The following is a 14,125-nucleotide window of genomic DNA, read 5'->3' as shown; positions in this document are numbered from 1 at the left end:
CTGCTGTCCTGGGATGGACAGCTGTTGGTGGGGGATTTGCCTCCAGTCCTGATTTCTAAGGGAAAGTGAGTGATGGAGACACTGCTCGATGAGGTGTGGAGCTGTGAGGGGCTGGGGTGTGGAGGGGCAGTTACAGGGAGGCGTGGAGGCTGCTCAGTTAGTTTGCATCCTTAATTCTAAATACCCCTAAAGGAGAATGGAAGGTCGAGATACAGCAGGCTGTCACCACCTACTGGCTATGTGCCTGCTGAGTAGTTTTTATTTTATCTGGTGTAGGTGGTATAAGCCTGGATCTTCTGAAAGAAGAGCCAGTGCTCTTAACCGCTTAGCAATCTCTCCAGCACCTTGGCTTAATTTTGAGAGAGGGAAACCAAAGGCCTGAAACACAGCATAATATACCACCATTGTCCACATGAAAGTGATGGAGCTGACATTTGAATCAGGGTCTAGTTCCAAAGTTATAGTCTTCCTGTTATTATTTTCTCTTTTTTTTTCATTTTATTTTTTTACTAATATTATACATTTAGGAAGAAGAGCTTATTCAGGCTTATTATAGAAAATCTATGAAACATCCATTTCCTGTTTCTCATAGGCAATCACTCTAGGTCTTCTGATTCCCTGCTCTCTTGCTTTTGACAATGTCTGTCCCCAGGATTGGCATCAAACTTGGATGCTCTTCCTTTAGCTTTCCAAGTGCTGGGATTTTAATCTGGTTCTTCGTGGGTAACCTCCGTCCATATTGTATTCTTGACAAAGGGGGCATAACTCACATACACTATGATGCACATACTGTAAGTGCGTGCCTCTGACCTTTGTCCTATAGATTCTCTTATATATCTACATATATTACTGTATAAAATGTCTCCATACAAAGAGAACAAAGAGGTTCTCTTCTTCCTATTCATTAATCCCCCGAAACACACTCACTGTTCCATTACCTCTCTTCTTTACTTTTGCCTAATTTTTAATTTAAAATAGGTAAAATCATAGGATATACTGCCTGGACCTGGCATTTTTCGCTCCATATAACTATCTTTGGTATATCCATCTACCAGTTGGTGCCCTGGTTCGACACAGAATATGGAACTGAACTCTGATGGGGCCCATAGGTATTGTTGATCTTAGAAGATGTAAGCCATTCGGTGTGCTGGTACATTAATAACTCTCCACAGCACCCCCAGTCCCCTCCTGAGCACAGTGGCTCCTGTCACTGAAAATACAAACTACATAAGATGGACGTGTTCTGCCGTTCAGCTTACTGGTCTTTTCTTCCACTCGTTCTAGGAGGAGTTGCAGGCCAATTTGGACCTCATTCAAACCTACAGACTGCACATTGCTCAAGATATCAACCAAGAAAACCTCCAGCTCTTCCTGGGTTCCTATAATGGGTAGGGTTGTCTCCCAACCCTTTAGTTAACTGTGTAGCCCACCTCTAAAATCTGCTTGACATTCAAGGAAGCAGAGAGGAGAAATAACTCCTGCCATGGTCGTTTAATCGGATCGCCTATGGTGTTTGATCATTCTAGGATGGAAGGGCTGTAAGAAAGAGCTTTAAAGAAGTGAGTGCTAAAAACAGTAGCAGTTTCTAGGCTCTCTTAGGGGAACAAAGAAAGCCAAATTAGCATATAGTCAGAAAAAGCAGTTAATGCTGAGGTCCAGAAGAAAGCCAGGCACGTGTAGGAAGACACAGTGTGTGTGGTGTGGGCAGCGTACAGGGGTCACTGGGGCTTGGTTTTAATGCTGTTTGCTGCCGCCTTGTCATGAAGCAGGCAGAGTAGCATGTGGATGTAAGTCAACTCCTTTCTCCTTGATTATTTCAAAACTTGCTGTCATCTCTCTCCCTGTCCCAGGGTAGGCTAAGGAGAGAGCACTGATTTCCCTAGGAATAGTTTTACCAAAGAAGGAATGTGGTGGGGAAGGCTGCATGAGTCAGCTGTACATTTGCAGAGATGCACAGCCAGGAAGGCCCAATGCCAGGATTTAAATCTGGTCTGGAGAGCTTTCCTATTTTTAATTGAAATAACGATAAAAGTCCTGTGCAAAGCTATTATAAGTAAGACTCTCTTCCCACATAAAAGTACACCATCCCTTCTTCAAGGGATTGTGCTCATTTCTACAGACCACTTGGAAATTCAGTCAGCCTTGAGGATTTCAGCAGTGCAGCCGCTTGAATTTTCAAGCTCTCCCTCTTCTTAGCATCCCACAGACCCTGTTGTTCTTATGTGCCATGGAAGCGGCTGCTCAGGGCACTGCTCAGGGCCCTTCCGTCCTCAGGTGTGAGGACAGTCAGTGTTCCTAGCCCATCACACTCTGGAGGACATGTCCAGGAGACACACGAAGGCCCTGGTTTTCCTGTAAACGATGCTGAGTCTGCTTTGTTTGTCTAGGCGCAGAGACCTGGAGATCGAAAGGCCTATACTGGGCCAAAATGATAACAGATTGAAAACGCTAAAGTAAGTGCCTGTCTCCCCCCTGAGTCGCTGCCTGCCACGACTGATCCGTGTTCAGCAGTGTTGGTGCTCCCTTGCTGACCGAGTGCTCTTCTTCCCCCTGGTCCTAGGTGTTCTACCTTACTGGTGGTGGGGGACAATTCACCTGCTGTGGAGGCTGTGGTAAGTGGTGCTGATGTAGTCCAGCCTGTATGGCAGGCACCCTGCCGACACCGTTGACACATGATCACACTAGGTCATGCCGTGTCTAATCGCATCCACCAGGTTCTACTGTGACATACTTTGAAAATTAGTTCCCCAGAAGTGTCACCAGGTCTCCTCAGATTGATCAGTGTGGTCCTTGATGGCTCTGTGTGCCACTGTCCACTCTGGCAGTAACTGTCAGATGTTTACAGTCAGCCTTCCACTTGGGGAGTTACCACCACACATCCAGTAGGTGCAGAAGCTGCAGAGAGCCTTTCCATAGCCTTTCCCTTGTGTTGGATTAAATAACATGTTCCATGATTTTTAAGGTATAACTTATCCAAATAAATAAGGCCTTTTTATTTTACTTCCACGCTCCTGTTTTTAGAGAGGTGTGGCTTCATCTGAAAGACAGAGAGCCCACTTCTCTAATCACAGACCCACCTCTCTTGCCAGAGCCCCTCATGCCTCTAATGGTAGGAACTTACGAGTCATCCCCGCAATATCAAGGAGAAAGCCCCCATGTGCTTTTTTTTTTTTTTTAAGATTTATTTATTATTATTCATTAGTACACTGTAGCTGTCTTCAGATGCACCAGAAGAGGGTGTCAGATCTCATTACGGATGGTTGTGAGCCACCATGTGGTTGCTGGGATTTGAACTCAGGACCTTCGGAAGAGCAGTCAGTGCTCTTAACCGCTGAGCCATCTCGCCAGCCCCCCCATGTGCTATTGACACCTGGTTGTGCTCACTAGTTCAGCATCATCCGGAGCATCTCCTATTCAGTGCTGAGGAGTAACAGAAGCTATCTCCGTTCCAGGATTTAGGAAATGCAAAGATGTGTCAGAGACCAGTGATCAGAGGTGTAGAGCATTAGCGTTGTCTCCAACCCTGCCTGAAAACACACACAGCCTCGGTGACTGTGGGTAGTTAACCGTGGAGGCATAGAACATTATATGAATTACAACGTAGTGGAGAATGGAAAGCATGGTTTATTATGCAGAGACAGAAGTTGATCTCCTAGAAAATATTTATGGCTTGTCTACGATACTCTGAGCACTGTGACTAGATAGCCACTTTAAAATTCTACCTGTAGAATCGTGTTTTCTGTACAAAAAGGATACGTTTTTTTTACCCTGCCTGCATTGTCCCTTGCGTAGAGCAGACTGAGCCTCTGACCCGAATGTGGCTTCTCGATCATCTCCTGGTTTTAGAGGAGTTGTGTAAGCCTGCCCTTCAGCAATCCTGAGATCCCAAGTTCACCTGGATTGCTGATTCTGGCATAGGTAACTCGATCCACTCCCTGACCGCTCACTGCCTCCTCAGTACCACACTTGTGCCACTGCTCTGCTAAAGCACTCAAACCCTGTCAGCTCAGTCAGCTCCATGCCTCCCGGAGTTTGCCTGTGTGTGTCGGCACTGTACACTCGCCACCACAGTGACTTGCGTGCCCTGCACAGTCCTCCTTTCTCCACCTCTGCACGTCTCCAGGCACCCACCTCTTCTTGTCTGTCTCTAAAAACCCTACTGGTGTTCTACGTGTTCATTGCACACAGCAGTGATGGTTTTGAACTGACTTCATTTTCCTTTTTGGTATAATCACACACGTTCCTAGATCCCCAGCTCTTATCGCAGCTTCTGTGTGTATATTCTTAGAAAATGTGATAAGGAAAAGTTGTTTGATTAAGTGATTAAATTTGATTAAAGTTGTTTGATAAAAATTATTTGATTAAAATATTGGCCTGCTGGAGCTGGAGGTATATGGCTCAAGTGATAGGGCATATACTCAGAGATAATCTTCCCAGACCGTTTTCATGGAGCCAAGATCACAAACAAAGAGACGAGGCAGGCCATCATCCCCGATTTTGATGACCATCACAATGGAACAGTCACAAAGAATTCAGCTTCACACTGGAGAGCCAGAGATCTTGAGTCAGAAGAGTCAGAGGCTGGGGCGTGGCAGCCGTCTGTCCATCCGTCCATTCCCCCCAGGCAGGAGGGGCTGAGCAGGGAGGTGGACACAGGCTTAGGCCCAGCGGACACAACTTAGTCCAACTGTGCTGGGAAGGCATGGAGGAGATCCAGTAGGGCGGGGCCACAGTCCTGCTCACCTCTCTGAGAAGGGAGGTGCTGTCCCACATGTCTTATGGACTTTAGAGTCCTTGTGCTGTTCGTTAAAGACAAGGAAATGACATTTTTTTTTTAGATAAACTCTGAGCCATTAGCCAAGCAAGCATCACATATGACCTGATCTCTCTGATTGTAAGATCACTAGCATGGTGATTCTAGCAGTTTATAGAATTGTTTTCTTTTTCAGGTTGAATGTAATTCTCGCCTCGACCCTATAAATACAACTTTGCTAAAGGTAGTGTATTTGCTCTCATAGCTGACCATTGTGATAACTGAGATACATTCCAGCTCTGTGTTTTAAGCTACACTGTGTGATTCTCTTCTCCCCACTTATAGGCATTTGTGTTTGTTCTCTCTGTTTCTGTTTCTGTCTTTCTTTCTCTACCCCCACCCCCCTTCTCTCTCTCTCTCTCTCTCTCTCTCTCTCTCTCTGGAAGAATAAGAAAAAAAATTCATGAATTACATTTATGTATTTATTGGTAGGGAACAACACATGCCAAGGCACACTTGGAAGTTAGAACAACTTCCTTCTCTCCTTCTATCCTATGGGCCTTAGGGAGGGCACTCAGGGTATCAGGCTCAGCTGCAACCACTGGGACCCTCCGAGCCATCTCACCAGCCCAGAGAATATATTTTCTAAATTACTTTCTAAATTTATATCCTGCCCACTGAAGAAAATATCGAATAAAAATTTGTTTAAAAAAAAAAGAAATATGTAGTGAAATATTAGTGTCTGTTTTCTATGTTTTTAGATCATATCAGAGGAGCTGGAGGTCTAGGCATGGTGGTGCATTCCTTTAATCCCATCACTCAGAAGGCACAAGTGGATTTTTAGTGAGATTGAGACTAGCCTGAGCTACAAAGAGACGCTGTCTGAAGGAAAAAAAAAAAAAAAACGGCTGAGATAATGGCCTATACTTAAAATTCCAAGTCATAGGAGGCTGAGGATTGCTATAAGTTTGATGCCAGCCTGCGCTACATAGTGAGTTCCAGGCTATCCTGACCTACAAAACAAACAGACAAATAAAGATTAGAAGATATCTATAACCATGTATCTGTTTCCTCCATTTATGGTATAAACATTTTCCTATTCTACTGAAAATTAAGTAAACATTACAAAATTACAAGAAATAAAGTAATGCTTTATTTCCTGAGTCCTTTGTTTTGTTTTGTTTTTCAAGACAAGTTATTTCTGCATAACAGCCTTGGCTGTACTCGAACTCACTTTGTAGACCAGGCTGGCCTCAAACTCAGAGAGAGATCCGCCTGCCTCTCCTTCTCCAGTGCTGGGATTAAAAGTGTGTGCTACCATGCCTGGCCCCTGTTGTATTTTTAAGGAAACATCTAAGCACATCTTAGTGATAAAGGATACAGGTTTTTTTTTTCTCTTAGGCCACTTATATTTGTCATACATTTCTAGATTATCAAGAATATTATAAGTGTCCCCCAGACAGAAGTTTTATTTTCCAAACAGAGCTCTGGTCATGTGTTTGTGGACCTGGCCTGCTGGCCTGCTGCCACTGCTTGGACTCCATCATCCACAGGACTTCCAACTTCTTCCCTTTCTCTCTCTCTCAAGTGTGTGTCAAAGGGAAGCCCTGTTGAGCAACAGGTAGCTCTCAGAATACACATAGGCCTGGTGCTCTGAGGCTGCCTAACTCACAGTGCTCTGGACTGCAGGGGACCCACGGGCTTCTCTAAAATATGGATAAGAAATTTATGGCTTCAAATTTGATTTTTACAAATTTGATAATACCAAAAACCAAACAAACAAACAAACAAACAAACTGCTTGGGAGGTAAAAAAAAAAAAATCAGGAGTCGAAGTCCATTCTCAGCTGGATGGAAAGTTCAGGCTACATAAGACCCAGTTTCACAAAACACTGGACCACCTAGATGGCTCAGCAAGTAAAGGTGCTCACTGCCATACCTCACAGCCCTGACAGCCTGAGTTGACGGCGAAGAGAATTGACTCCCACCAGTTATCATCTTTGTCCACACACAAGCACGCGCACATACACATGCAGGCACACACACACCACCAAGCATGACGTGCATAAACACACACAAATTAAATAAATGCAACTTTAAAATGTAATAAGAACTAATGGGGGCTGGAGAAAAGGCTCATTGGTTAAGAGTGCACACTACCCTTGAAGGAGACCATTCCCATGGGCATGGTGTGGAGCTGTCCACTGAAGGTGATGACGTCCTCTCACCAGCCCTCCACTGCCTTTAGCTTCCCTAGGCAGGGCAGAGTCTTATGGCCCCTTCTCTTCCTCCTCATCTTCCTCTTCCTTTTCTACGTCTTCTTTTCTTCTTCTTTTTAAGACACAGTAGCTCCCCTATGTGGTTCACAACTTGCCTGGAATTCACTATGTAACCTGGACTTGCCCCAGTTAAGGCCCCATGCAGCAGTGTCTTACTTCTAACTAGTTTTTAGCTTCTAAACTTTGCAAAAGTCCCCAGCCACACTAGTTTGTTCCATTTTATATTTGTCAGATTACGTGGTTGTTTCTCAGGCTTGTTTTTCTCAAATTCTAATGCCTTTTGTGACATCCTTCTGTCTTAAATAATGGCTCCCATTTAAAGGGTTTTAATTCCATCAATGAATATATGTGTGTGTGTGTGTGTTATATACTATATAATGTATGTGTGTGTGTATGTGTATATATATATATATATATATATACATATATATATATATATATATACATTATATATCTATATGACTATTTTGCCTGCAAGTGTATGTTTGAGTGTGTGTGTGTGTGTGTGTGTGTGTGTGTGTGTGTGTGTGTGTGTGTGTGCATCATGTGCTTGACTGGACTGGTGGTGTCCAAGAAGGTCAAAAAAAGGTGGCAAATCCTTTAGAACTGCCATATGGGTGCTGGGGATCAAACCCTGGTCTTCTAGAAGAACAAAACATGCTCTAATTACTGAGCCATCTCTCCAGTCCTTTCATATTCCTTTAAATTGAGGCAAGTCAGCGGAATAGCCCCTCTCTGAGGTCAGGTCATATCATCTGAAAAGAGGATGTTGGTTTCTGTCTGGCCAAAACGCACTGCAAACAGTGCTAAGTACAGACTGGCAGATGCTACACCTCTGTCACCGAGTTAGAAATGCTAGTTCTCTGGCCTCATTGCACACCTATTCAGTCAGAACCCTCGAGATAGAATCCAAGAGTCAGGATTTAACAGGCGATTCCAGTACACACTAGCCCGATGAAAACCCTTCAAAGGTGAAGAGCAGCACCGAAGATCCAGCTGGGGAAGGTGGGGAGGGGCCGGACAGTTCTCCTCTCCTGATGACATCATACCCTTTGTCATAGAGTAAGGACAATAAAGAGATGAAGGGGACTAGAAAGCAGACATGGTGACACAAACCTGTGTCCAGGTACTCAGGCTAAAGTGAAGGACTGAGCGATTAGTTTCTTTGGGTACAAGCAAGGCCAGGGTGAATGGTGTAGCTGGCAACACTGTCAGCCCAAAGAGAGGCCTGAAAGCCAGGCCTTAGCATCCTGTGGATGGGCAGCCTGAGTGTCCCTCTCAGGTATTGCCAATGTCAAGGCATAGAGCACACTGAAGTGATCCAAAGATGATGCAGTTAAGCATCAAGGAGCCTACCATTAAGCCCTGCCCTTTGGGCTTGGGATGGTGAGGGCACTCCCCTCAGCGGAGGTCCACTGACTTAGGTGTTCTTCCTCTTCTAGATGGCAGACTGTGGAGGACTGCCCCAAGTAGTTCAGGTAAGTAAGGAAGTGTTCATAATAGTTACACAGTTACACACACACAGACACACACACACAGACACACACACACACACAGACACACAGACACACACACACACACACACACTGCTACCTCGCTACCTATGCAGAAATTAATGCCGTCTTTGTTTGTCCCTGTAGCCTGGGAAGCTCACCGAGGCCTTCAAGTACTTTTTGCAGGGAATGGGCTACAGTGAGTAGTATACGTTTTCTATTTATTATAAATGTATAGGTACTAGGGTAAGTTTACATCTAGGAGGCCACAGTTGTGAGGACATGCCCCGTGTGCTTGTCAGCCTTCAGGTAGAGAACAACAGAATACAGAGCGGTCGTCCATCTGTGCATGTGTTTAAGTTAGGCTGACAGCTAAATGTCCTCAGACTAAAACTGATTTTGTTGGTTTCTTTTCTTTTGTTCCTTGAGACTGGGTATCTGTGTAGCCCTAGCTGACCTGGAACTCTGACTCTGTAGACCAGGCTGGCCTCGAACTCAGTGATCCAGCTGCCTCTGCTTCCCAAGTGCTGGGATTAAAGGTATGTGCTACCATACTTGTCTTTAAGAAGTGGCACTGAGCACGCTGAGGCTCAAGAATGTTGAGCATGCCTCCTAGGGCAGCCAGTAAACAGCATAGCCATGGCTGACCCTTCAACGTCTTGACTCCAGGCTCACATCTTAACCACTGAGGCTTTGACTGCCTTAGCCGTGAGTCAGAGCATGCGGTACATCTGAACCCAGCAGATGTACTTCGTGCCCACAGAAACAAAGTAGAAACTCCAAGAAGAAAGAAGAGTGTCATTAGTAAAATCTGTTCTGCCAAGAGATGAGCTGGCAGTGTATGTCCACACATGTGTGTATGTCATGTGCTGCCGTGTTGGGTTCTAACCTCTCAGACCCCTGAGCTTTCTCATTTGTCACAGAAATTTATACTTCTCAAGGGTTTTAACCCCAGTACAGAACTCTACCTAGCAGACAGTATTTCCATCTTTGTCCATTGGATGGTGACCATTGAGAGCTGCCTCAGAAGTTGGGCCCTGGGTTCAGAACTGTAGTTGACAGGAAGATCATGTGTGTCTTGTCTAGAGTGGCTATGTTGTCCCCGTCTGTGAGCTGCTACCAACCGAGCCCACACACAGCCCTCTGGCTCATCAGGAGGAAGAGTCCCCTCCTTGCCTGTTCTCATCCTTTCCCAAAAATACTGACGATGCAGCTGGGTCCTAGTCCAGGGTAGGGTGACTGTATAGGATGAGGGTGGAATAGGTTCCCTGGTCTGTTGAGAGTCGTGGCATTAAAGTGCTTACATCAGACTCTTCTCTGGGACCTTGACAGAAACGTTCATTCCTGGCCAAATATCCTGTTAGCATCATCTAGGCAGCCAAGGTTGTCACTTAGTCCTTGTGGGTCACTAACCTGCCTTTTCCTGTGTCCATCCTGCTTCCAGTCCCGTATGTGCAGCTCAGTCACCTCAGCAGCGAGTCAGGTACCTTCTTGTGCTGGCCCTGCCCGCCTCCCAACTCTGCTCTTCCTGCTGCATTGGCTGCCTGCCGCATGTCCGCGGTTTCCCTGTACAGTGAGAGCCCGATAGAACAGGGCTCAGTGTGTTCTGAGTTAACCCGACAGAGCAGGCCTACTCCCTGGAAGAAAAGAGGATTCCATAGAACTGCCCAGGCAGCCTCTCCCCCTCAGCCAGGGTGACAGCCCCAGCAAAAGCTCAGCAGGGAGGGCCCCTCTCTCACTGCCACCACAACCACCTGTTTGCTAATCCTTGACGAGGAAGACTAGCATCTGTGAGCAGATAATGGTATCCTTTGATCCCAGTAACGAACAGACAACAGGGAAATGACTGATGATCTAGAATAATAGATAGTGAGTCATTTCCAGTAAGGCCCTGTGCAGGCCGTGCTAATACTGAAAGGATCTTACGGTCAAAGTAGTAACAGTAGCAAAAAAGGAGTCTAAATTAAACATCCCTAGAGTCCCTCCCCTCTCAGTCCCTGAACCCAACCACCTCTACCTCATCCCTGTGTAGAGATCAGCTCCAAAACACCTTCTCTCCCCTCTCCCCATCCGTGTCTCCCACCCAGAGGGCAACAGTAGCCTGTGGACACGGATGGTAGTCTTGTTGTATCGGGCTTGCACTGTGTTTGTGAAATACCTTCCTACTTGTGTGGTTTGTTGTTCTTTCTTTGGTTTAGTCTTGCATGCACTGCAGGTTTTGGTGACCAGTGTCTGTTCCCAAAGCCACCTCCTAATCACTGTATGAATGGCGTGGGCACAGCTAAGAGGCTCTACTCTGTAGGGTTTCCCATCCCACTCTAAAGGAGACTCTGAGGAGAATACAGATGCAGAGGGTCAAGGCAGCCTTACATACAGTCACTCAGCTGCAGCAGAGAGTGCAGAGTGGGGGGACCTTATGTCACCCTGGGCACCATCTTAGGGGGGCTGGGAAAGGGAACATCTTTGCTGAACCTTGTAGAGTATCTGAGCTCCACCAGGCTCCTCCTCCTGACCTCTTGGTTCTTTGTTACAGTACCATCTGCCAGCATGACCCGGCTCGCCCGATCACGAACCCACTCCACCTCAAGTAGCATTGGCTCTGGAGAAAGTCCCTTTAGCAGGTCTGTGACCAGCAATCAGTCAGATGGAACTCAAGAATCCTGTGAGTCCCCTGATGTCCTGGACAGACACCAGACCATGGAAGTGTCTTGCTAAGCAGATCTCCTCCCCTGGACCATGCAAGTCCCTCTCCTTGAAATGACCACTCCGTAATAGAACATTTCATTCCGTCAGCTGGCCCCCACTTCCTTTCACTCACGCATGGCCACAGCATCTCTCTCTAGTAGCCGAGAGTGTCATTCTCTCCACCCTTTCTGTGTGTACCAGAGCCACACCCATGCCATTACTGTAACATTCCAACATCTCCATCTGACCTGACCTCCATATCTTCTCTTGCCAGCCTTTCCCTATGCTCCCTCAAATATGTATCTGATGAGATTCTTTAATTCCCAACTCCATGTGTGTGCGAGCACGCGTGTCTGTGTCTGTGTGTGCATACTTCTGTGACTTTAGACATGCTTTCTTGTAGTGCTTCTGCAAAGGGACTTTTTTTGAATCCTCAGTGGCATTTTTTTAAGGGAAATATGCAGAGTGGATATCTGGGTGGGTTGGGCCACAAGATTGGATTTTGGTTCCACTTGGACAACAAACAGTATTTGCAGAGTGATTTCAGGAGAGAGCAGGTCTGAGGAATATGCAAAACTGTAGTTACTGTGTGGGCCATTGACTGCCTTGACCAGTAGAAGGGATAACTATTACACAGATAGGCAGGCAGGGTGGCAGTCACCTCCCCTGTCCACGTGGATCCATCCCTGCCATTGTGTGAGTCAGAGGGATAGATCTGAAGCCTGTGAATGATGTCTGGTACACCACAGTGTTTTCTCCAGAGAACTGGCCTAAGCTCTAGATTAGCCAAGAAAGCTGGAAAACAGAGCGCCAGGCTTCACTCTGCAGAGAGAAAGTGCTCTGTCCCTGTAGCGTCTGATTCCACTTACCAGACACCCACGCATCTGCAGGATGTCTGATGCAGAGCGGTTCTCCATCCCTCAGTTCCAGAAAAAATGGAGTGATATTTAAAAATGCCATCGATGGTGGGGATCTTACTGGGGAAGAGGAAGGACCATTAGCACACCATCATGATGTCAGATGACAAAATGGAAGCCAAGACACCTTGAAGGTGACTTTCTAGGAAGGTCTTAAGCATGTAATGTCCCTTTATCAGAGGGAAGGGGACAAACTCAGGGCAGCCCTGTCCAGGTAGAAATATTTTTGCCCCCCTGTCTGATGTTGATGAGGGGTCATACCAGCCAGGGAGACCCTCTGGGAGGAAGCTGCCACACACAAGGACTCTGGAAGTATCCAGATGTGAGCCCAGCCAGGGTCCTATGGTTCCAAATCTGAAGAAAAGGTTTTTCACACACTCCTTGCTTTCTGCTAAGATAAGAAAGGCGTCACTCTGCCAGAGTGTGACTTTTTACAGATTAAATAAAGCTGTATATGTCTCATTGTTACCCGGCTGCTGGTGTTATTTCTCCAAAGCGACTCTCCAAGGCTTGGGTGGGTGGGTTTCTTTCACTGGTTCTAGGCTGTGCCTTTTCTTACCTGTGATTACTTATCCTGTTCAGTGGCTCTTAGAAGAGGGAGGAATGGGCACTTTAGAATAAATAGTGTGTTTGAGATCTTAGAGCCAGTGAAGGGAGACCTGCTGAACTCCCATCTGCATGACATGTCCTGCTCCCTTCAAAACTCCCAAGAAGCTGGGCAGTGCTGTTTGTGAAGAGAAGGAGCCGGAACCCGAGGTAGCTAATCCATTTCTTATGTCCCACCATCTCTGGAATTCCTGGTCCAACTGCCATGTGATAATTTATAAACACTTTCCTGGGTTCCTGTTAAGATACAGGCTATAATTCTCCAGCAGCTGCTATGCCCCGTCCTCTAAGGAAAAGTTTTAGGAAGTCACATCTCGTATGGGGTAGAAAGAATGGTCCACTCTGAGAATGGAGGTGGGCTTTGCTTATCTCAGGAGGGGAGCTGGTGGTTATGACAGGTTTCTAAGGTTCCATAGAAACACAGTCTGCTCGCCCCATCTGATTGCCTCCTGGAGACTTACATTCTTCTATCCAACATGCCCTCATACGCCTGCTGGTCCTACTGGACTCCCCACTTGCCATACAGACTGATGGCCCAGGACCACAGGCTTCTAACCTGACTGAAGAGAGAACTCTGGATCGCCCTCCCAAGGCACTGCCAGCTGCTGCATCTACAGCTGCTCTCTCAGGAGATCCTTAGTGGGAAAAGGAATGGCGCTAGGAACAGATATGAATGGGCCCTTTGGATCAGGTCCAAGCTCTAGAACAAGACAAAAGAGCCGACAAAATCCCAGAAGACAAGACAGCCCTCCCAGCCCTGCACTGTCTCACCTCTGCCTGAGCTGCAGCTTATCCTCCACACGAGGTCATTGCAGTGAAAAGGGGGTTAGAGAGAAGCAGGGCAGCCTGGGTGCTGTGCAGTTTCTGCTGCCTTTCCCCAGCACTCTGCCCATCCTCTCACCGGGACACCACAGACAGCGTCTAAGCACAGAGAATGTTGCTCAGATGTAGGCCAAGTGATCTGATCTCTTGTGCAAATGTGGCCAGCACATGTTTGTCTTCAGCCTCACTGCCACTCCCTGGGCCACATCTTCCCCAGTAGTTACCATGCCTTGGCCAGAACAGGAAGAGAATGTTGCAGAGTCCTGGAGAGATGTCGAGCAAAGAGCAGGTCCGCTGTGGCCCAAGGGTCCTAAAGGTTGTGGTCTTGCTGCAGTAGAGCAAGAAAGTTGATCACCTCCAATCCTCCCTCTGACCCTGCAGAGTGAGCCCGAGTCAGCGTTAGGAGCCTTCATCACAGGAGACACCCCAAGCTGCATGCTGTGTGTGAGGTCACACAGCTGCTCTGAGTTAGTCCCCCATGCTACCATGGCAGGCATAAAGCCATGCACTTAGCCTGAACCTCATCCTTGGGGCAGCTCAGATGGAAGAGTTGCCCTGGCAGTGAGCAAAT

The 14,125-nt window shown here is 46.8% G+C and overlaps 1 protein-coding gene across 14 annotated transcripts in view; it reads left to right on the top strand.

Moving 5' to 3' along the window:
• Positions 1-12,597, top strand: part of Ndrg3 (N-myc downstream regulated gene 3) — a 64,791-nt gene extending 52,194 nt beyond the window's left edge. For 4 of the 14 annotated variants that reach the window (NM_001355394.1, NM_001355393.1, NM_180956.1 and 1 more), the window contains 8 exons: positions 1,285-1,388; positions 2,388-2,453; positions 2,561-2,612; positions 4,950-4,997; positions 8,474-8,509; positions 8,672-8,723; positions 9,969-10,007; positions 11,058-12,597. In NM_001355394.1, coding sequence (NP_001342323.1) covers positions 1,285-1,388; positions 2,388-2,453; positions 2,561-2,612; positions 4,950-4,997; positions 8,474-8,509; positions 8,672-8,723; positions 9,969-10,007; positions 11,058-11,239 — 579 coding nt within the window. In that variant the 3' untranslated portion in view covers positions 11,240-12,597. The remainder of the gene's footprint in view (positions 1-1,284; positions 1,389-2,387; positions 2,454-2,560; positions 2,613-4,949; positions 4,998-8,473; positions 8,510-8,671; positions 8,724-9,968; positions 10,008-11,057) is intronic. The other 10 variants (XM_030251733.1, XM_011239593.1, XM_030251732.1 and 7 more) reach the window with 3 other exon arrangements.
• Positions 12,598-14,125: the final 1,528 nt, after the last annotated feature.

Source organism: Mus musculus, chromosome 2 (genome assembly GCF_000001635.26).
Source record: "Mus musculus strain C57BL/6J chromosome 2, GRCm38.p6 C57BL/6J".
Classification (NCBI taxonomy): domain Eukaryota; kingdom Metazoa; phylum Chordata; class Mammalia; order Rodentia; family Muridae; genus Mus; species Mus musculus.
The sequence above is the reverse complement of the archived record's forward strand: the minus strand, read 5'-3'. Positions and strand labels throughout refer to the sequence as shown.